We start from the raw sequence: 24,346 nt of genomic DNA, 5'->3' as shown, positions 1-24,346 counted from the left end.
TGGTCACTCACAAATTTAAAAAAGACCCACATTAGTCCTTCAAAAGGACTAAAATAGGTCAATTTTGAATTTTTTAGGAACCACGAATAACCTTTTTATTTGCTAGAAACTAAAGCGAGCATCGTAAAATTTGCTGCGGATCGATCAACGAAAATCAAAGATTAAATTTTTTTTTGGTAAATCAAAGATTAAAATTGAGTAGTAAGAGATAGTAAGAAAAAACTTACTAAGCATAGCCTTTCCCATTTTAAATTATTTTAAAGAATAAATTATTATACTTATGACCTACTTTTTTTATCTATTTTTGTCTATCATTCTTCGATATTATTTGATGACAACCACAATTAGCTTTAATATTAAAATTTAATATTAATATTACATGATAATGTAATTTCCAACTCAATCTGCGTTCTCAGCGTATTTGGTGCATAAATATCATACCCAATCTCTTAGTTGAGTAATCTAAACCCTAATTCCCCTTTGAATAAAAAAAAAGGAAAAGAAGGAGGCATGGAGAGTAAGCTTTCCTGGGATGTGATTCAGGAAATCCTGTTGAGATTACCTGTGAAATCTCTTGTTCGATTCAAGTGTGTGTGCAAATCATGGCTTTCTCTGATCTCTGACTCTCAATTTGCAAAATCCCATTACGAGCTATCTGCCGCACCCACCCATAAGCTTCTGCAGATAACACGTTCTGGTTCCGAAGCTCGACCGATAGATTTTGATGCTTCGCTTAACGATGATTCTTTCGTTGTAAGCCTCGTTCCCCCATTTCCAAAGCCAGGTAAATATGCTCCTCATGTTTTGATTTTCGGTTCATGCCGAGGGTTTGTCCTTATAAAAAGATATTCAAACTTTTATATTTGGAACCCATCAACTGGTTTCCACAGAGAACTATCATACTCTGAGATAGGGAAACAATGTCAAAGTGAGGACAAATTTCTAACTGGTTTTGGGTATGACCCATCCACCGATGATTATTTGGTAGTTGTACTGTGGGCTAAGTACTACTTAAACCCCATCATTGATGATAATGGTGATGATGATGTTTATGTTAATCTTAAGGTAGACCGTTTGGTGCTTTTCTCTTTGAGAACCAATTCATTGAAAGAAATTCAGGGGCCTCATCTTCCCGACATGTATTCTACCAGTCAACCATTGTTCTTTAATGATGCTATTCATTGGTTGGCTTCCGGTTATAATTCATTTGTAATTCTTGCCTTTGATATGGTAAACAAGAATTTCTTTGAGATATCTTTGCCCGATGGTTGTTCAACTGTTGACTTTTATTTTTGTAAATTGGGATCTATGGGAGGATGTCTCTGCTTATGTCATTTTGACGATACTAAAACTAAGGTGTGGATTATGAAAGAATATAAAGTGCAGTCATCTTGGACTATGCTTGAGATTCCTGGACACGTTTCCGCTGTATGCATGGCAAAAGATGGTGAACTTGTTGCATTACGCTTTGATGATGGAGAAGTGATGAAATTTAATGACAAAGGAGAACTGCTAGAACGTTGTGAATATTGTTCTGATGATCTGAGTGGGTTTGATACAGTTATGTATAGGGAGAGTCTACTTTCGGTCCCTCATGGACAAATGGAATCTCCATCAATAGAAGCACATCAGAGCAAATATGAATGCTGAAATTGATTTCATTTCCCAACAATTTCTGTACGGAACACTGTTATTTTCCAACTTCATAGCTTAATTATGGAAACATGGTTTGTTTGATTTGTTCTTATTATCGTAGCATTATGTTTTCTTCAATATAACTTTCAATATGTTCATTGTTTAGTTAGTTATACTCCCTAATTTCTGCATCATAGCATGCAGACTGAAATATGGGGTCTGAAAGAACAAACATGCATTGAAAACTGAGTACGCGATACCACACTTTTCTTAATTGAAGAAAGTTAAAATGAAGAGGACAATGACAAGTAGACCTTTTATTTATTTATATATTTATTTATTTATTTATTATTTTATCATTTTTTGCCAAATCACTCACAAGTATGCTGCAAATATCTAACCATGCATTTCTTATGCGTCTGACTCAAGTCTAGGATCGTAGCATAAAGGAGCCAAAAAGATATAAGAACAAAGGTTGCTATGTAGTTTACACAAATACTTTTTAAGATGGTAAATTTGCTTTGCTTCATAGAAAGGGACATCATTTTTTACATTGTCACGTTATATAACTGTATGCCACTACAAGTTAAGCTAAGCTCGTTTTTCACTTCATGTCATTCACAAAAGAAACTGTAAAAGCTTATCTGAATTACGCTATTCTCAACAAGTTTTGTTCCTATAATTTTAGAAGCATCTGCAGGAGCTACTTAAGATGGAGCAATAGATCTAGTAGCTGCTGTATAGAAAATACATTGAATGGGATAAGGTGCAGGAGCTACACAGTGCACAAAGGACACAAAACAAATTTCAAATACATCAAATAAAGAAAGTACATTGAATTGGATAAGGTGCAGGGGAGAAGATTACTAGCATATTATTTTATCTCATTATTGTAATACCTTTGTGTAGGCATGTCCATAAATGTGTTTATAGCTCAAATGTTAGCTTTAGTTGGGGAATGCTCCTCTTGCTTAAAATTTCTAGTACAACAGCTTCATTCACAACTCCTAAGCTTCCCTCCCTAGTTTCACAGAGCCTCCTGGCATCACACTTAGATATATGCTGACTAACATCTATTTTTTGAGCTCCACGTGATACAGGCAATGCCACAAGATTCTGCATAATCACCCAGTTTTTAAAATTTACTAGCAACTGACAATTTCCCTGAACCGCTTGAATGTTTCCCAATAGTCCCCCCTTTTGAAATGGATATGGAGGGTCGAAATTGATAATATCTTGGTTCAATAGCCTTCCGAGCCTTTTCTGGTTGGTCTGTTTGATGAGAAAAACAAAACTTGATTTTCTACTCAACAATTTCACAAGAGCTTTGAAATTGATCTCATTTTGTTGAATGGCTTCTCTAACCACAACAGCATCCCTATCATGTGGGTCAAGCATCCACAAGGACAAAGCAGTGCAGTTCATGGATGAAAATCCATCTTCGTATCTTTGAAGTTGACTTATCAAGTCTTCTCCTTACACTGCCTTGTAGGTCTCCCTGAGTTATTTTTTCAAGCTGGGTTAGGCAAGCCAGAGTTGGAATTAGTTGGCAGAAACCCCAAAAAGAATCATGAATTTTCTTGCAATCAAGTTCAAAATTGTGGTTTACCATGATTATAATATGGGTAGCCATATGAGGAAAACAGTGGAGTGGTTGCTTGGTTCATGTAGATAGTTCAGCTGACATGTATTCAAGCAGCCATTACTTGAAGGGTAAGGCAGGAATCCTACATTTTGTGCATTCCATGGAAAGAAAAATGGTATATGGTGGAATCATCATTCACTAAATGTTATAGGGTGAGCTTCAAAGTTCAAAAGGCTAAGGGCAAGTGCATTTCAGTTGATGGTGATGTGTAACGCAGGATGCACTTGTTTATGCATGCCATGTGAAGTTTATTTTTTAGCTGAAATTTTTGTTAACGTCTAAGTAAGACTATGGGTGCAGCATGCTATCTTTTCAGAAGCAGAATAAAAAAGTGATCGCCATATCTGTTGAGGGGAGGTTGTATTCGGGTTGAGTCTTCTCAAAAGGCTCAGTGTTGTTTACAGTTTGCTTCTTGTTGTCAACAAAGACGTATACTTTGTCTGATTCTATATTTGATCTGCGGTTCCGTTATTTTATTTGTTTAGTTAAGTCCCAGGTCTCTAACAAGTGCCTAAGGGGTTTCTTAGGCTTAAAATGCACCCTTCCATGATAGGGATGGGGCCTATCTTGATGCAAAAGAGGCACCCCATTGAATTTCCTAGCTGAGCATTTTCAGATTCTGCTATGTCCTTACAATATCAATCTGCCTTGATATAGTGGTTGCAGTTCAAGTACTTAACTGAGGAGATATTGATGGCTGAGGACTTGGGAGGTCGTGGAAGCCTTCATTCAAAGAGCAATTTCCTTCATTTCATTTTCACCTCGATGACAAGGTGAATCTTAATGGGAGAGTGATCGGGTCCCTCGGAATTGGGAGGGAAAATTAGTTAGGAGGATCATTGTATGTAGAAGGGAGGAAAACGAGAGGCAAACAAGTTGTAGGCTATATTGGGGTACCAATGGGTGCTTTGGAGAAAGCTGGCTTCTCCAATTGCCAGTATTGTATCTGTTTCATTTGATGCACATTATATATTATTATTTTGTTATGCCTTGTCTCATGTATAAACTGTAATGAAAATTTTAAGTGACATGTTGTTCAGATAAATATTGTTAAACTGTCAACTTTAGATATCTGTATGGTGAGACAGAGATATCTTTTCAATAATCATGGTCTGCGATGCATTGATAAATTCATGTTTTATCAATCTGAATGTAAGTAAGATATGTGATAAATTTACAACACGCCATAGTGTAATTTTTCATCAGATCCTGTTATTGTTACAATGAAGAAAGAATGTCTTGGTCGGCAAATACAAATGGCTGCATAGAGGTTTCTTCCCTGTCATGGCGAGTGTGCACCTTCATTCTCTGATTCTCAGTGAGGTAATTGGCAAGCAATACGCTTACTTATAATATTTTGTGTCTCTCTCAAATGAATTTATATAGAAAGGCAACTGTAGTAGATTGAGTAAACCCCTACATTTGTTCCTCACAAATTTTGAAGCAGACAAATTAGTCATGAGCATGCAAAAATCATGTCACAACTTTAAATGTCAGTCATATTATTTTTTAGACTTTGTATAAAATATGACTTGACACTTGTGCTTCTTAAGAATTAAGATGTGATGTGTGCGTCACCTGAATTTCTTCCTGTACTCATTCAGTGTAGCTTTGAACCTTAAATAATGTTCCGTTAGTTTAATTCAAGCCAGTGACCCTTATTATTCAATGAAATTATCTAATTTTCTCTTTTAAAAAATATATACTTAGAACCACAATGTATGCTTCTAGTTTTATTTCTTGTCCGACTAATATATATCTTGTCGACAATACTCTTCGCAAAATAAATAAATAAATAAATGAATGAAATAAAAATAAAAATTGACTAATGCTTTTGAAATTAGTTTAGTTTCAATTAAATTGACACTCTGCTTTTGGAGTTGGCTAATGCTTCTGGAGGTTGTGAACCTAATTGGAGAGCCTTGCAAGATTTCCATGACTGCATGCATGGTTGCATGTACACTGTCTGATCGTTGTGTTAGTTTTCATCCGGATATTCCTTAATCTGTGACAAAAGGAATTCGAGTTGACCTCTATAGCAGGGAACAACTCACATGGTTTTGGCGTTCTCGTGCCAAGTGGCTGGCTTTTGGTGACCAGAACAAACAAGCCTTTGTTCAATTCTATGTTTCTAATTTACTAAATGTAGTTGCTTCTGACTGTTTGAGTTGTATGCGTAAATGCCAACACGACTTCTATTGTTTTCAATATATTTTTTCTATTCTCGATTTCTTATCATCTATATTCGAGTACAAGCGTGCAGATTATGTAGATTTATTTAGTGCCTCCAACAATATGTTATCTTCGAAACTTGCTAGTGGTGAGGTGATGAAATGGACGAGATGATAGTTTAATTGCTCTTTAAGGGGGTATTTGGTAGGAGGTGAAAATTTCTTTTCCTAGGAAAATGGGATGGGAAAAATTACCTGCCTATATTTTGTGGGAGGTGAAGTAAAAGTATGGCTGAGAAAAAAAATTCCAAAATCATTTACTTTTCCATATAGAATGGCTATGGAAGATTACTACTGAATGTGGTGAAATTGTTTTTTTCCTATGTAGTAGAAAAATTAACACAACATCAGTAAAATTAACTCAACATTCCCGAAAAAAATTTAACCTATCAAACACATTTTAGTAATTTATCCGGGAAAATTTTTTTCCATCATATTCTCGAAAATTATTTTTTTCCGGTAAATTTTTTTTTTCCTCTACCAAACACCCTCTAATAGCCAAGCAGGAATTCATGATCGCATAGTTTTAAACTAGATAAAGAACATAGAGAATAAGGGGAAGTGGTGATTCTGGTTAGTTTGTATTCTAATAAAGTAACAAGAATGGGGGATGAATTTACACAAAGGTGTTTCTTCAATGGAGAATGTAGAGGCCCCTTGATTCGAGTCATATAGAGGAATTTTTTTAATACGATCTCGGACCACGATAAATTTGGTGATACTTTATTAAAAAAGGAAATATTTTTTTCTATTTATACTTCTGCTTTTCTTATAAATTTTTTCTCAATCCTTTTTTTTCATATTTTTGGAAAGGGAGCACAAGCTCCCGCCCCACGAAAAACAAGCTCCATATAGAGCCAAATAATTTTTACTTGTGGGTCCCACTATCAGTGAGGCAATGCGCCCTCACCCATGTGTGTGAGGCACTTGCACATGGGAAGAGAATTAGGGGTAGTGAAAGAGTATTTGTCTTACTTTAAAAGTGTAGAAGTTGAACCCTTATAAGGGGCCTTCCTGATTGACTCAATAAATTGGGCCTACGAGACCTTTTCAAAAAAAAAAAAAAAATCTATATAGAATAGCATCTTTTCGTACCTTCAACTTATATTTGTTTTCTTTGGAAGAGACCAAACATTTTTTAAATATGACATTTGACTTGGCCATTGCACAATATTGTATATTTTTTTAATTAAAAAGAATAGAATCTTCCAACTGACATTGTAACTCCTACTGTTGTGGATTGTGGTTGCCAATTGAAGGATCATGAATTTATGAAATTTGAGTTGTCTGGTGATCAAGAGAATCAGGTATATATTAATTTATGGTACCTTTGAAGACAATGGTATAGATCAAGGTCCTTAGAAGCTTTTCAGGTGCAGTGTGACAAAAAAAGGTGGAAGTGTTTATCGACTATGGTGGCTCTCTGAATGAACAGAGTAACAAGCTCATGAAATAATATAATAGTGTGTGTGTCTTTGTGGGAAGTAGGGGGTATTTATAGGTGAGAAGGAGTTTCCTTGGGAGGAAGACAAGATGGGAGGATGGGACCTAGCCACCATAGCTTGTCTTGCTTGGGCAAGACGTATAACAACTATTGTCAATGTACAATGGCTGCCTGTGTATGGGAGAGAGAGGTACCTGGAGTGGGTACGTTACTTGCACTTCAAAGGAAGAGGTCTTTAGTCAGCCCTTAATGTGGGCTTTTATGTTGGGTTTGGCTATTGGGCTAGCCGAACAAAATTGTTTACATGAATATTAATAACCAATATTTTCCAATATGTGGACCAATATATTTGTTATTATAAGTAATTGGTCATGTTGCTTGATTCCAAGAATTTAGAAATGATTATAATTTGAGGCTTTGCTAGAGATTTTCTTACTATTTAGAAGTTTGTGTTTGTCATTAAGTTTCCCCTCACTAACTCATAAGAAAAAGGTTTGATGATATGAATAAATTCCATTGTTCCACATTCTTAAAAAAATATACATTGATAGTATTCGATTCTAGTAAATCATAGATCTATATTGTAAAGGGATGCGCTTAGAGATATCTATGAAAGAGATATCTATGAAAGCCAATGTACCAATCACTGCGCACAACAAAAGGCGTATAGTCAAAACGTGGGTGTGTGCACAGTGTTGGCAGCAATAGTAAATAGATCAAAAGTGTGTACCTAGGGTCTTTAGCCTCTTATTTATAGGATTTACCTTTGGGTTTCAGATTTCCCTTGATTGGTATGATAGCTGCCTTATCCTCTTATTTATAGGATTTACCTTTGGGTTTCAGATTTCCCTTGATTGGTATGATAGTTGCCTTATTTGTTAGGGATATGGATTTTATTCCTTGATCCTCCTTGGATTATGTTATTGTGATAAGACTGAGATAAATTCCGATCTCCTATTGGATATGTGGTTGAGATATGGATCCAGTCCATAACAATCGCCCCCCAGCCCGGCAGCTCGGAAACTTGGATTGTCGGGGTGTAGAAGCTTAATTAACACGTCGGTCATGCCGAGGTATAATCTTGAGTTCGTATTGGGTTCTGGGGCAATTCTCTCTTGTGGTATTACTTTGAATCACTTATAATTCTGTATTTTTTTTTTAATCACTTAACCCTTGTAGTTTTTTCCATCCACATCGTCCTTAATATGGTCAGAAAATTAATTAAGTATACTTATTCTACCATTCTTGGAAGAAAAAAAAAGTGATACAACAGAAAAATAAAAATAAAACCAAATGTTATGAAAATTTAGAACACTTAATAAAAGATTAAAAAAATAATCAAATATGTCAAAATAAAAGAAAGAAAATAAAATAAGAAAAAATAGAAGAAATCAAATGATGATAGCTCAGTTGACGCATGAAAGCTGAACATGTGGGGGTGATCATGTGTTCGATCCTCAAATTAAAGTTTTAATCATGTCCCTGTCCCGAACAGGAATGCCTTCCGTGGAAAATATATGTGGTACATCAAAACCAAAAATATAGAAGAAAATATATTTACTTTTTTTGTATATAAAGGAAACAAAATACACAACTAGTTAACTAATCTGGGTGTAGATACACCCTTGAAGTCCTGCTTCATAAGGGAGCTACAACCAATCAGACGGTTATCAAAGGTGACAGTATCCCAACTCTGAACAAGAGACAGATTTGCTAACCAATCAGCAACTTTGTTAGCTTCCCTGTGAGAATAGGAAATCTTAATAGTCCAGGGACGATTGAGAATGAGCTGGATTTTCTGAACCAGTCTTGAGCAAGGCTTGTGAGGCTCACAACCACTGGACAACAGATTGATGAGGGTGGTAGAGTCACTCTCAAGCCAGATAAACCTGTAACCACCCTCCCAAGCTAGATGTAGGCCAACAAAAGTGCCTCAAAGTTCCATTAAGAGGGAATTACGTCTGCCAAGGTTCTTAGAGAAACCCAGCAGCCATCTACCACTACAGTCCCTAAACACTCCCGCGCAACCCATCCTCCTTGACTCCCATTTGCAAGCGCCATTGGTATTGAGCTTAGTCTAGCCAAAGGGGGGAAAGTGCCACATAACAAAAATCTCTATTTTCCAGTTAGGGGAAACACCAGCACAGGACATAGAGTTTTGCATTTCTAAAATGCTATCTGTAACACCCCGTGTTAACCCGGTTTGTTAACATGTCATCGTATTAAGCCACGCTTAATTAAAAATTTGCGGAATATCTTTTTCTGTTCAATTATGACGTCATTATCATTACCAAGTTGAATTACTTAGTTCATTTCAAAACATTGCCTGTATGTAAATGCAAAAGACAGATATCTATACTGAATAACCTCATAACATAATTAAGATCATTAACTGTGTCTCTAGTCACAACACTACAACACGTAAGCCAGACAACCCTGATAGTTTATACAGCTCTAAAACTAGGAACGATACATAATCAAATGTGGCTTGGACAATCCCCATGCTCGCCAAATAAGGCAACAAGGCCCAACATAGTCTCAACAACAGTAACATAATAATATCAAATGTAAAACAATGTCAGCATCCGAGGCATAATATCATATAATCAGCAATATTAGCTAAGCTCCGACCTCCTGCCGCTAGAGGTATCAACCCCCGCATTACCTGAACCTGAAATATGTCCCCCAAACGTGGGGTGAGATCTCTAAACAAAAATCTCAGTAAGACAAGGGGTCCTCAAGGATCTTCCACCCCAAACTCACTTACATGTGCAATATAAGTTCTAAAAGCATTAATTCAACATCAGTTCCAAAACCAGTGCAATGCAGCAGATATTCATGTCATGTGTGTACTAACTATTCTATTGATCAGAGAAATGCAGGAATACGTCTATTACCCACATAAATACAAGCCCATGTTGTACCCGCCCACAGGACCACCCCATGGCTTCCCGTCTAGGTGGAACACCACATACATATCATATAACATTCGCACTTAACAGTTCAATAGCATTTTAGTAAAATAATACATGAAAACACATCATGCATATAATCATCCCCCCATGGGACATGATGGAACAAACAATGGCTAAACCGAGGACACGAAAGCTTACCTTGCAAGCCAGCTATCCAAGCCAAGAGTCCACACAAGCTCAAAGTCCAAGCACAGCAGAATCACAATATGTTTTGGACCAACAATAATATCAATATTTATACTCTACAAGCATACGATATAAAGACAACACATTTCCTTTGCGTTCCAAGTCTTAAGGCTTCTCACAAAGCCACAAGTCCTTAATCCCTTGATTCTGACTTAACTTAATCATTACAGAAGTTCAACTTCCACAATCTAGGGTCCATAAACCCATAACTCAGTTCTGTATGAACAGTACCGTTACTGTTCTCGAAAACCTAGAATATCCGGATATATGTCGGGGCCTCTGGATATGCATATCCGGATATCCATATTCGGATATCACTAAACCCCATATCCGGATATCAATATCCGGATATCATATCAGGATATTTCGCGACAGAATGCAGATTCTGCATTTCGCAAAGATATCCATCAAATGTCCAACTTTTACCATATATATACGTTCAAGACTCCATTTTTATACCCTTTTAGGTTCATATACTGGTTGATTACTTAAACAACTCATTAAACATGCCAAGACCTCACTTTTAACCATTAAAACTCATGATCAAAGGTGGTAAAGCTTACCCGAGCTCAAAATAGAGGTACAGAGGCTCTTGGAGCTCACCAAACAGCTCCTCAAGGTTCTGACTTCGTAGGGAAACGAAAATGACCACAAAGCAAGGTCCTTTCTCACCAAAGGTGGCTCCTTGAAGCCACACAAGCTAGGAACAAAGACTCCACAACACCCAAACCAACAAGTCAACCCTCAAACTCTTCCCAAACAGTACCCTCAACTCAGCAAAAGCTGAACTTCACCCTCACAAGGCACTCACTCTAGTGTTTACAAGGTGAAAAAGGAAGAATCAAAGAGAAATGGTGACTTATGGAGGAATCTTCTTGAAGGAACAAGGTGGCAAGTATGAAGACACCAGCAGCAACCAAAAACTCACGCATCAAGGTTGGAGGATCAGCCTAGGGTAGTGTGAAAGGGTCTATTTATAGGCCATTTAAACTTAATCACATAGTATTAGCGATAATAGCTACGCTTAAGATTTTAATACCAAACTTAGGATTCTGGACCTACTCATTTTTCTAAAATTTATCATATTTTTATTTTATTTATCGCAGCACCTTTTCGGTACGCGCTTTTCCATAGCCAGTGTCAGTTCTGGCACTAGTTCTCATTATTTTAACTTGAAACTTGTTTTACGAGTCCTATATATTATTCTAGTGACATATACACACTTTTTCATAATTTTCCAGGATACTTCATCGGTACGCATTTATACTGAGTAGCAGAACCGATATCTACACTTTTCGTCGGTAAAGCGACTTTCAATATTATTACTCACTTATTATAATCATTTAAGCCTCATAATAATTATTAGTGTCAATTATGGAATTATTTCCTAATTTCTCATAATTAATTAATTAACTTCCTTAATTTACGGTGCGGGTTCTTACATTCACCCTACCTTTTTAGGATTTTCTCCTCAAAATCAAAAACATACCTGTCTCGGAAGTCAGGATACTGCCGGAGAAGCTCGTCCTCACGCTCCCAAGTGCACTCCTCAGGAGTTCTCCCAGTCCATTGCACTTTGACCATCGGAATGATCTTGCTCCTCAGCTGCTTCTCGCCACGATCGAGAATCTTAAGTGGTCCGACGGGAGTCTTTAGGTTCTCCCGAACCTCCACATCATCTGGTTGCACCACGTACGAAGGATCCGCTACATATTTGCGAAGCTGAGACACGTGAAACACTTCGTGGATGTTGGCCAAGTTCGGAGGCAAGGCAAGCCGGTAGGCAACAGGTCTTACTCTACCAAGGATCTGGTAGGGCCCAATGACTCGCGAGCTCAGCTTCCTTACTCCAAGTGCCCGACCAACATCGGTGACAGGTGAAAGTCTCACAAACACGTGCTCACCCTCACTGAACTCCAGTGGACGATGCTTCACATCATAATAACTCTTCTAGCGATTCTGCGCATGCTTCAACTTTTCCTTGATCAACTGGATCTGCAGGGTGGTATCTTGGACAAAGTCCAAGCCAAACAACTCCTTATCTCCAACCTCAGTCCAGCAGGTAGGAGTCCGACACCTCCTGCCATACAAGCCTCGTAGGGTGCCTTGCCCAGGCTAGCATGGAAACTGTTGTTATACGAAAATTCAACCAATGGCAGCTACCTATCCCATGCTGAACCTTGCTCCAAAGTGCAAGCCCTCAACATGTCCTCCAATGTCTGGATGGTCCGCTCAGTCTGTCCGTCATTCTGAGGGTGATAGGTTGTACTCAGTCTCAACTGCATACCAAAAGCCTCCTGCAGCGCCTCCCAGAACCGAGATGTGAACTTCGGGTCCCTATCACTGATGATACTCTCGGGAATCTCGTGAAGTCTCACAATCTCGCGAACGTATAGTCTGGCCAACTGCTCAGTAGTGAAGCTCACCTTCACCGGAAGCAAGTGGGCAGACTTGGTCAATCTGTCCACAATGACCCAGATAGAGTCGCAACCAGCCTGAGTCTTCGGCAATCCCACCACGAAGTCCATGGAAATGCTATCTCATTTCCATTCCGGAATCTCAAGAGGTTGAAGCTTTCCAGACGGCCTCTGGTGTTCTATCTTTACCTTATGGCAAACCAAACACTTGGATACAAAAACAGCTATGTCCTTCTTCATGCCCGGCCACCAATAATTCCTCTTCAAATCTTGATACATCTTTGTAGCGCCAGGGTGGACAGTAAACTGGCCCTTATGAGCCTCTGTCCTCACCTCAACAGTCAAAGGACCTCGAGGAACCAAAATCCTCTTCTGAAAGGTCAACAGTCCATTCTCATTCCAAGACACATCGTCCTGGTTCTTCACATAATCTAGGCACTCTCTCTGCACTTGCGCCTCTTTGATCTTTTCCATGAGCTCATTCTCAACTTGCACGATTTTCATTTCGAGAAGTGCACCTCCAAACAAAGAGGTCACCGTCAGATCTCGAAACTGCTCGATGATATCATAATAACCCATGGTCAAACTGGATAGGCTCACGGATTTCTGACTCAAAGCATTAGCTACCACATTGGCCTTGCCAGGATGGTACTTCAACTCAAAGTCGCAATCCTTCAGATACTCCATCCATCTCCTCTGTCTCATGTTCAGCTCCTTCTGATCAAACAAATATTTCAAGCTCTTGTGATCACTGAACACAGCAAACTTCATGCCATAGAGATGATGCCTCCAAATCTTGAAAGCAAACACAATCGCAGCCAACTCTAAATCATGAGTCGGGTAGTTCTCCTCATGAGGCTTCAACTGCCTCGAAGCATAGGCAATTACTTTGCCCAACTGCATCAACACACATCCGAGCCCCTTTCCGGAGGCGTCGGTGTACAACTCAACTTCCTCAGCAGGATCAGGAAGGACCAACACAGGTGCGGTAGTCAATCTCTTCTTTAACTCCTGCAAACATTCCTCACACTCGTGAGTCCACACAAATGGGGTCTCCTTACGGGTAAGACGAGTCAATGGAAGAACCAGCATGGAAAATCCCTTGATGAACCTCCGGTAGTACCCTGCCAAACCCAGAAAACTCCTAACTTCGGTTACCGTCTTGGGCCTTTCCCAATCTAGCACGACCTCAATCTTGTTAGGATCCACTGCGTCTCCCTCTGCAGAAATCACATGCCCCAAAAACTTTACGGACTTGAGCCAAAATTCTCATTTGGAAGGCTTAGCATAAAGCTTTTTTCTTCTTCAGCACTTGCAACACAATCTTCAAGTGCTCAGCATGTTCCTCCTCAGTCTTGGAGTAAATCAATATGTCATCAACGAAGATGATCATAAACTGATCCAGGTACGGCTGCAAAATCTTGTTTATGTAATCCATGAACACTGCGGGTGCATTGGTAAGTCCAAAAGGAATCACCAAATACTCATAGTGATCGTATCTTGAACGAAACGCGATCTTCGGGACATCTTCCGACTTCACCCGAATCTGATGGTATCCGGACCGGAGATCGATCTTCGAATACACACAAGCTCCCTTAAGCTGATCCAACAGATCATCAATACGTGGAAGGGGATACTTGTTCTTGATCGTCACCTTGTTCAGCTGTCTGTAATCGGTGCACAATCGCATAGTCCCATCTTTCTTTTTTACAAAAATGACTGGTGCTCCCCATGGAGACACACTCGGTCGAATGAAGCCTTTCCCTAAAAGGTCCTCAATGTGCTTCTTCAGCTCCGCCAACTCTGGTGGCGACATCCGATACGGAGCCAATGAAACGGGCCCCACACCAAGCAATAAGTCAATAGAGAACTCTATCTCCGTCTCCGGTGGAAACTCAGGGATGTCCTCAGGAAATATCTCGAGGAATTCCCTCACCACAGGAATGCCAGCTAATCCTCCTGTGACCCACTCACCAAACCTCCCAACATGACATAACCAAATGCCCCTGCCCTCAAGGCTCTCCTAGCCTGCAGTAATGAAATAAAAGGCGAGGAACTGGTTGTGGCATCACCCGGAGACATTACAACTCGCTTGACAACAGTCAATCAATGCACAATTTCTGGACAACAATCCATGCCCAGAATAATCTCCAAATTGCTCATCGGCAATCCTATCAGATCTACCGAGAACTCATGGTCATCCCACTGAAATGCTACATCGTGATGAACAGTGGTAGAATCACATTTTTCTCCAGTGGCGGTGGTCACCCGCAACAGTGGAGAAAGAACAGACCTGGGCAACTCAAGCCCCACAGCATTCGGGGTTGCAATAAAGGAATGCGTAGCCCCGGAGTCAAACAATACATCAACAGAAGATCCACTAATGGAAACAGTACCTCCGACAAGGTTCAGAGCTCGGTCCGACTGTTGCCGATCCAAAGTGTAAACTCGCCCCGTGGCAGGTGGCACAACAGGTGCCGCTGTAGGTGGAAGGAGAACCATCTGTAATGGAACTGCCCGAACGGCTGCAGTTCTCGCGGTAGACGACAGACACTCTCTAGCATAGTGGCCCTCCTTGCCACACTGGAAACATATGGTCTAGCCTGTAGCACACGGCCCCAGATGAACCCTCCCACATCCTGAGCATCTGGGAGTAAGAGGTCTCGCGGTACTCCTTGGAGCAGAAGTCCTCTTAAACTGATTTGGCGCTTGCCTAGCCGCCAACTGCTTTCCTTGCCATTCCCGGCAAACTTCCTGTCTCTCCAAGAAGTGGAACTATCAGTTCCCTTTGTCTTAGCAATCTTGGCCCTCTTGTCCTTACTCGTGATGCAGACATCCTCAATGTCCTTACACTGCTGTACCAGTGTACCAAAATCTCTCGATGCAGCTCCAGCAATATGCTCTGCATTTGAGTCAATTGACTAATATAATAGGCATGATAAAAGATAATACTTATTTGTTCTTTCATTGTAGAGCAGTTTGGTTATGGATAACCATGGATAACAAATTATTTTTATGGTTTGGAGAATAACCAGTTTATAAAATAAAATGCAGTTTCATATGAAACCGATTTTTAAAATGTGGAGCAGTTTGATTATGGATCGATTTGGTTCTTTTGGATATTTTGAACACCCATACATTCAACATGTAAATTGAAATTTTCTTACACATCCTTTGATTTTCGCGCTGACGTGGGTTCTACACATAATTTTTTCTAATATATAGGTCTCACATGCTTTTCGTCTCTACATCATAAGATTTCAATTCTTACGTAACTTGAGAATTTTAAAACCCATTTCGTCTCTACAATATAGGAAATTCTTTAGCCTCTTGAATCAGTTTAACTGTAGTGATGTGATTTTGATAACCTCTCGATCTACTTAAATTGTTATATTTATGCGGGGATCGATGTTATAATGCTCAAGATAATATTGAAATAGTAAAAGGAACTCATTCTCACCCAAATTAAGTGAGACTCCCTTAGATGTTTTGCTTAAACCGAAAGAGATTAGTTTCGTTTAAATTGGGTGAAATTAAGTATAATAAATCTATAAATTGGTTCAAAATGACTATGTTATTGAGATTTTTTTATTAAAATAATAATATACCAATTTTTTTTTACCTAATTGGATGCGTATTTACTAATTAACCACAAGAAAAGCGATAAATAACTCTTATATGTAGTTGTTCATATTTTCTAGAATTATGGGAATTCGATATACTGGAAGAAAAAAAAACTAAATAATATTTTGCAACGATATATGTGATACAAAAGATAAATCAATTACCTATTTTACCAAAAAAAAGCGGTCATCTACATTATGTTAAATAAAAAATTATAAAACAATAAAATAGATTATAAAATTAGAAAAAAAGTAATCTTAAAAGATTACATGCAATATTCTAAATTGTTTCAAGATATAATTTTAATATTATTATATATTTAATTTTTTATTTTCTGCTTTTTAACCTGATTGAATCCTACAATTCACTATTATAACATTATATAATTACACATTATTGACCCTCTCTAATTCTATCATAATTTAAAAAAAGTTATCATTTTATAACCGTTGATTTACTTTTATATAGTTGTGATCTTCTCACATGACCATGTCATGTTTTTTTCACATTAGAGGATCCATTTCCAACAACATGGTTGGTTCAAGAAATTTTGTTGAGGTTAGCTATGAAATCTCATATTTCTCATGAAATTATTAAAACTTTGGTATCCCCAAAAAAAATTAAAGATTAAATAAATATTTCATAATGATGTGATATAATATGATAAAAAAGACAAAATAATTATTTTTATTTATACTAATTACAGATCTAAAAATAAAAAAGTTATAAAATATGAGAAAATATAAAAACTAATCCTAAAAATATTTATGAGATAATTTAAATTATTTTAAGAGATAAATTATTCTATTTATTTTTCTTTTCTACCCATCTTTCTCTACCATAATGTCATTTGAGCGAATCTCAATTACCTTTAATATTAATATGCAAGAAAAAAATATTTGTCTTTTAAAATGACATAACTTGTGTCTTTCCTCTCTCACAAAAAAGTGAGATCAACATCTTTATATTTTTTTATTCACTCACTTCTCTTTTATCTATCTATTTCTCTTATTCAAAATGACATAATTTCATATGATTAAATACACACTTTTTCTTAATATATAATATTAATATTACATGATATTGTAATTTCCAACTCAATCCGCGTTCTCAGCGTATTTGGTGCATACATATCATACTCAATAAATTTCATACCCAATCTCTTAGTTGAGTAATCTAAACCCTAAATCCCCTTCGAATAAAAAACGGGAAAAGAAGGAGGAATGGAGAGTAAGCTTTCCTGGGATGTGATTCAGGAAATCCTGTTGAGATTACCTGTGAAATCTCTTGTTCGATTCAAGTGTGTGTGCAAATCGTGGCTTTCTCTGATCTCTGACTCTCAATTTGCAAAATCCCATTACGAGCTATCTGCCGCACCCACCCACAAGCTTCTCCATGTAACACGTTCTGGTTCCGAAGCTCGATCGATCGATTTTGATGCTTCGCTTAACGATGATTCTTTCGTTGTAAGCCTCGTTCCCCCATTTCCAAAGCCAGGTAAATATGCTCCTCATGTTTTGATTTTAGGTTCATGCCGAGGGTTTGTCCTTATAGAAAGATATTCAAAATTTTATATTTGGAACCCATCAACTGGTTTCCACAGAGAACTATCATACTCTGATATAGGGCAACAATGTCAAACTGAGGACAAATTTCTAACTGGTTTTGGGTATGACCCATCCACCGATGATTATTTGGTAGTTGTACTCTGGGCTAAGTACTACGTCAACCCCACCATTGATGATAATGGTGATGATGATGTTGATATTAATGTTAAGGTAGACCGTTTGGTGCTTTTCTCTTTGAGAACCAATTCATTGAAAGAAATTCAGGGGCCTCATCTTCCCGACATGTATTCTCACAGTCAACCATTGTTCTTTAATTATGCTATTCATTGGTTGGCTTCCGGTTATAATTCATTTGTAATTCTTGCCTTTGATATGGTAAACAACAATTTCTTTGAGATATCTATGCCCGATGGTTGTTCAACAGATGACTTATATTTTTGTAAATTGGGAACGATGGGAGGATGTCTCTGCTTATGTCATTTTGACGATACTAAAACTAAGGTGTGGATTATGAAAGAATATAAGGGGGCGTTTGGTACAGGAGAAATTTTTATTTGTCCGGGAATCTCGATTTTCAAAAATATGATTTTTGCATTCAGTTTACGATAATATCTGAAAATTTAAAATTTAAAAAAATTCAGTTTCCCGAGAATCCCTCAAAATTCCGCGTACCAAACGCCCCCTAAAGTGCAGTCATCTTGGACTATGCTTGAGATTCCTGGACACGTTTCCGCTGTATGCATGGCCAAAGATGGTGAACTTGTTGCATTACGCTTTGATGATGGAGAACTGATGAAATTTAATGACAAAGGAGAACTGCTAGAACGTTGTGAATATTGTTCTGATGATCTGAGTGGGTTTGATACAGTTATGTATAGGGAGAGTCTACTTTCGGTCCCTCATGGACAAATGGAATCTCCATCAATAGAAGCACATCAGAACGAATATGAATGCTGAAATTGATTTCATTTCAACAATTTCTGTAGGGAACACTGTTATTTTCCAACTTCATAGCTTAATTATGGAAACATGGTTTGTTTGATTTGTTCTTATTATCGTAGCATTATGTTTTCTTCAATATAACTTTCAATATGTACATTGTTTAGTTAGTTATACTCCCTGATTTCTGCATCATAGCATGCAGACTGAAATATGGGGTCTGAAAGAACAAACATGGATTGAAAACTTAATTGAAAAAAGTTAAAATGAAGAGGACAATGACAAGTAGACCTTTTATTTATTTATTATTTTATCATTTTTTGCCAAGTCATTTACAAGCATGCTGCAAATATCTAACCATGCATTTCTTATGCGTCTGACTCAAGTCTAGGATCGTAGCATAAAGAAGGAGCCAAAAAGATATAAGAACAAAGGTTGCTATGTAGTTTACACAAATACTTTTTAAGATGGTAAATTTGCTTTGCTTCATAGAAAGGGACATCATTTTTTACATTGTCACGTTATATAACTGTATGCCACTACAAGTTAAGCTAAGCTCGTTTTTCACTTCATGTCATTCACAAAAGAAACTGTAAAAGCTTATCTGAATTACGCTATTCTCAACAAGTTTTGTTCCTGTAATTTTAGAAGCATCTGCAGGAGCTACTTAAGATGGAGCAATAGATCTAGTAGCTGCTGTATAGAAAATACATTGAATGGGATAAGGTGCAGGAGCTACACAGTGCACAAAGGACACAAAACAAATTTCAAATACATCAAATAAAGAAAGTACATTGAATGGGATAAGGTGCAGGGGAGAAGATTACTAGGATATTATTTTATCTCATTATTGTAATACCTTTGTGTAGGCATGTCCATAAATGTGTTTATAGCTCAAATGTTAGCTTTAGTTGGGGAATGCTCCTCTTGCTTAAAATTTCTAGTGCAGCAGCTTCATTCACAACTCTTAAGCTTCCCTCCCTAGTTTCACAGAGCCTCCTGGCATCACACTTAGATATATGCTGACTAACATCTATTTTTTGAGCTCTACGTGATACAGCCAATGCCACAAGAATCTGCATAATCAAACCCAGTTTTTAAAATTTACTAGCAACTGACAATTTCCCTGAACCGCTTGAATGTTTCCCAATAGTCCCCCCTTTTGAAATGGATATGGAGGGTCCAAATTGATAATATCTTGGTTCAATAGCCTTCCGAGCCTTTTCTGGTTGGTCTGTTTGATGAGAAAAACAAAACTTGATTTTCTACTAACAACAATTTCTCTAACCACAACAGCATCCCTATCATGTGGGTCAAGCATCCACAAGGACAAAGCAGTGCAGTTCATGGATGAAAATCCATCTTCGTATCTTTGAAGTTGACTTATCAAGTCTTCTCCTTACACTGCCTTGTAGGTCTCCCTGAGTTATTTTTTCAAGCTGGGTTAGGCAAGCCAGAGTTGGAATTAGTTGGCTGAAACCCCAAAAAGAATCATGAATTTTCTTGCAATCAAGTTCAAAATTGTGGTTTACCATGATTATAATATGGGTAGCCATATGAGGAAAACAGTGGAGTGGTTCCTTGGTTCATGTAGATAGTTCAGCTGACATGTATTCAAGCAGCCATTACTTGAAGGGTAAGGCAGGAATCCTACATTTTGTGCATTCCATGGAAAGAAAAATGGTATATGGTGGAATCATCATTCACTAAATGTTATAGGGTGAGCTTCAAAGTTCAAAAAGCTAAGGGCAAGTGCATTTCAGTTGATGGTGATGTGTAACGCAGGATGCACTTGTTTATGCATGCCATGTGAAGTTTATTTTTTAGCTGAAATTTTTGTTAACGTCTAAGTAAGACTATGGGTGCAGCATGCTATCTTTTCAGAAGCAGAATAAAAAAGTGATCCCCATATCTGTTGAGGGGAGGTTGTATTCGGGTTGAGTCTTGTCAAAAGGCTCAGTGTTGTTTACAGTTTGCTTCTTGTTGTCAACAAAGACGTATACTTTGTCTGAATCTATATTTGATCTGCGGTTGCGTTATTTTATTTGTTTAGTTAAGTCCCATGTCTCTAACAAGTGCCTAAGGGGTTTCTTAGGCTTAAAATGCACCCTTCCATGGTAGGGATGGGGCCTATCTTGATGCAAAAGAGGCACCCCATTGAATTTCCTAGCTGAGCATTTTCAGATTCTGCTAAGTCCTTACCAGTGTGTTAAAGAAAGCTCAAAGCTATAGTGTTTGCAGGTCAAGAATGACGCCATTATCTTCTAGGACATTGTTTTATAATAGGAACGGATGAAGGGAGTCTCAAGTACTTAACTGAGGAGAGATTGATCGCTGAGGACTTGGAAGGATGTGGAAGTCTTCAAAGAGCAATTTCCTTCATTTCACCTCGTTGGCAAGGTGAATCTTAATGGGAGAGTGATAGGGTCCCTCGGAATTGGGAGGCAAAATTAGTTAGGAGGAACATTATATTGATGCACATTATATATGATTATTTTGTTATGCCTTGTATCATGTATAAACTGTAATGAAAATTTTAAGAGACATGTTCAGATAAATATTGTTAAACTGTCAACTTTAGATAGCATTAGTTTGTAAGGTGAGACTGAGATATCTTTTCAATAATCATGGTCTGCGATGTATTGATAAATTCATGTTTTACTAACAATATCAATCTGAATGTAAGTAAAATATGAGATAAATTTACAACACGCTATAGTGTAATTTTTTCATCAGATCCTGTTATTGTTACAATGAAGAAAGAATGTCTTCGTCGGGAAATACAAATGGCTGCATAGAGGTTTCTTCCTTGTCAAATGGCGAGTGTGCACCTTCACTCTCTTACGTGGTTGTTTACTCATTCTCAGCGACGTAATTGGCAAGCTCTCTCAAATGAACTTATAAAGAAATGGAACTGTAGTAGATTAAGCAATCCCCTACTTTTGCTCCTCTCAAATTTGGAAGCAGACAAATTAGTCATTAGCATGCAAAAATCCCACCTTTTTATTGGTAAGCAACATGCAAAAATCCCACCTTGGTATGTCACAACTATAAATGCCAGTCATATTTTTTAGACTTTGTATAAAATATGACTTGACTCTTGTGCTTCTTAAGAATTAAGATGAGATGTGTGCGTCACCTTAATTTACTTATTTTTTGCTTAAAGATGAAAAGCTAGCAGGCTGACTCGGGGTTATATAAAAATTAGGAAAAAGTTCAAAAAACTACCATGGTATTATTTTGAATCACTTACATTCGTGTACTTTTTTTTTTAATTACTTAATCCTGTAGTTTTTTTTATCCACACTCTCCTTAACATTATTAGAAAATTAACTAAGTATACCTATTCTACTATTCGTGGAAGAAAAAAACAAAGTGATACAAAAGAAAAAGGAAAATAAGATCAAATATTATGAAAATTTGGAACACTTGATAAAAGACTAAAAAAAAAAAAAGAAAAAAAAAAAATCAAATGATGATAGCTCAGTTGATACATGAGAGTTGAGCATGTGAGCGTGAGAGCATGTATTCAATCCTCAAATAAGAGGTTTAATTAAAGTTTTAATCTTGGACTTGTCCGAACAGAATTGTCTCTCATAGAGAATACAATGTGGTGCATAAAAAAAAATAGAAGAAAAAATATTTACTTTGATTGCAGAAACTCTATACCGGTGTTTACCGATGCGGTGAGAAGAATAATTTCTGTACAGATAGAAATATTTACTTTTCTTCTTATATTAGATTTATTTTTATATATATGTAAAGTTTTATAAAAAAATTCATATTTCAAAGAATTCATATGTTTATTTTCTTTTCCTTTCATATTTGTAGATATTCGCTGTGACTGTTGCTTCCTTTATATTGTAGTAATTAATTACTTTACTATTATACTTTTAGCAGGGATAAGAGGAGGATAATAATGCGAATGAAGACCAAATTATGACATTTAATGGCTGCTTGCTTCGCTTGCTTCAGTTCAAACCAGATAAACTGCAACAAAACTAGAGATAGTGGAAACTATTTTCTTGTAAACTGCTTGCATTTAATTATATTTGTATTGTATGATATTCATTTGATTTTGAGCTTTTAAAATTTTTCACATAGCAAGGAAAATAATATAATGTTTGTGCAAATAGATGTCGGAAGTAGGAGATCATCTTCTGTATATCTGTAGTAGGTACATCTGCCATTTAACAAATGACATTTGGATAAAAAAAATATTTTTTTCTCTTTTCCATACAAGTATGATAGTATTCTATATTTTTTATTAGATAGATGTACTCAATAAATAGTACAGCAGTGGTACCATAAATATTTCCCCGAAGTGGAACCCTACACTTTCTTTGACCAAATTATGAACTTTAATGACAGAAGCCCCTCGCTACTCATGTGCTATCCTCAGCATCAACTAATTCAAACATACACAGTACGACAATTATAGTATCAACAGAACAACTAGGGCTTTTTGACCCTTATGACTCTTAATTAATAATTAATTATCAAATTGCCCTTCATTCAAAACTATTTCGAAAATTTACCCTCCCCAACAAACATAACACCAATCTGCCCCTGTTTGACCGTTGACCACGAAGCCTACCCGGGTACACCATTACCTACCCGGGTAATTTTTAAAAATTTTTATATACTCGAGTATGTAGGGGTGTACCCGGGTAGAGTTCTTGAATCTGGGAAAATGGTTGAATTATTTACCCAGGTATGGAGCAGTGTACCCGGGTAAATCGCGTCCAGAAACCCCAATATGTATGGATTTCGGCCATTGTTGCGAGGTATAGGGTTTTTGAAACCCCAAATCTCTCTCTCTTACCCTCTCTAATCCGAAACATCACACATATTTCATCTCATCATTTCAGAAAGCTGAATCTTGGTGGGACATTGAGATTACATCTCCACACTCCCATTTTGTGCTCAAAAATCCGAACCAACCTCCAAACCCAAAACCTAGATCTAATTTTTGTGTGAAAGATGAGTTCAAGTCCAAACATGGTTCCTATAGTTATTTACTACAATGAGAGGCATTTTGAAGGTCCGAACGGTGTCCGATTTGAAGGAAAAACAAAAACGATGAAAATCAAAGTGGGCACTACATGCAATGAACTGAAGGAGAGAATTCTTCAAAAAATGGGGTCAGAAGGCATACATTCCATCCACCGCATGATAGCCAGGTTAGAGACTGTAGTGGATATGGATACAATATACTACATTGGAAACAATATAAATGATGATGAAGATGTGGAGTTCATAACAGATGCGTTTGTTGAATGGAAAGTATTAAAATATATTGAGATATATGTTGAAGTTGATGTTGGTCAATCTTCATCTTTACTGGTGCATACAACCACTACTGCACACTGTACCGGTCAAGAAGATACAATTGTACGATCTTCTGCACCTCCTCAGGTAGCATTGGAAGAGGATGAAGACGAGGACTATGTGGACAGCGAAGATGAGGGAGAACCTGAAAGTGCTATTCCAGAAGGTGATTCGTCAGACACTGACGTGGACGGTAATTTTGAGGCTGACATGAGCGCCGTAAGTCTGGGTACCCCAGCCTTGTCACCACTTCATGTCGACCCAGTCAGTAGTGGTAAGTTATTAAATTTGAACATTTGCTTTAGACAATTTATTATTTGTGGTGGTATTCATTCAGACAAATGAGAGTTG

At 37.4% G+C, this 24,346-nt stretch overlaps 2 protein-coding genes and 2 pseudogenes across 3 annotated transcripts; 2 read left to right on the top strand and 2 right to left on the bottom strand.

Moving 5' to 3' along the window:
- The first annotated feature begins 483 nt into the window (after positions 1–483).
- Positions 484–1,750, top strand: LOC133314263 (F-box/kelch-repeat protein At3g23880-like). Its single transcript, XM_061515712.1, has one exon. It carries the CDS (start codon positions 511–513, stop codon positions 1,648–1,650), a length of 1,140 nt encoding a protein of 379 aa, XP_061371696.1. The 5' UTR covers positions 484–510; the 3' UTR covers positions 1,651–1,750.
- A 588-nt stretch (positions 1,751–2,338) lies between these two features.
- On the bottom strand, positions 2,339–9,016 carry LOC133314244 (annexin D8-like; annotated as a pseudogene).
- An 8,318-nt stretch (positions 9,017–17,334) lies between these two features.
- On the top strand, positions 17,335–22,679 carry LOC133314257 (F-box protein At1g15015-like). Of its 2 annotated transcripts, none has more exons than XM_061515700.1 (2): positions 17,335–17,654; positions 22,562–22,679. In XM_061515700.1, exons 1-2 carry the CDS (start codon positions 17,381–17,383, stop codon positions 22,579–22,581), a joined length of 294 nt encoding a protein of 97 aa, XP_061371684.1. In that variant the 5' UTR covers positions 17,335–17,380; the 3' UTR covers positions 22,582–22,679. The 2 variants fall into 2 exon arrangements, with proteins under 2 accessions (XP_061371684.1, XP_061371685.1); XM_061515701.1 differs by having other exon boundaries at positions 22,565–22,669.
- LOC133314258 (annexin D2-like) lies at positions 19,400–20,874 on the bottom strand (annotated as a pseudogene).
- Positions 22,680–24,346: the final 1,667 nt, after the last annotated feature.

The sequence above is a fragment of the Gastrolobium bilobum genome, unplaced genomic scaffold, assembly GCF_033153095.1.
Source record: "Gastrolobium bilobum isolate Gb01-03AN ecotype WA unplaced genomic scaffold, APGP_CSIRO_Gbil_v1 utg14708, whole genome shotgun sequence".
Lineage (NCBI taxonomy): Eukaryota > Viridiplantae > Streptophyta > Magnoliopsida > Fabales > Fabaceae > Gastrolobium > Gastrolobium bilobum.
This window is presented reverse-complemented; position numbering and strand designations above follow the sequence as displayed.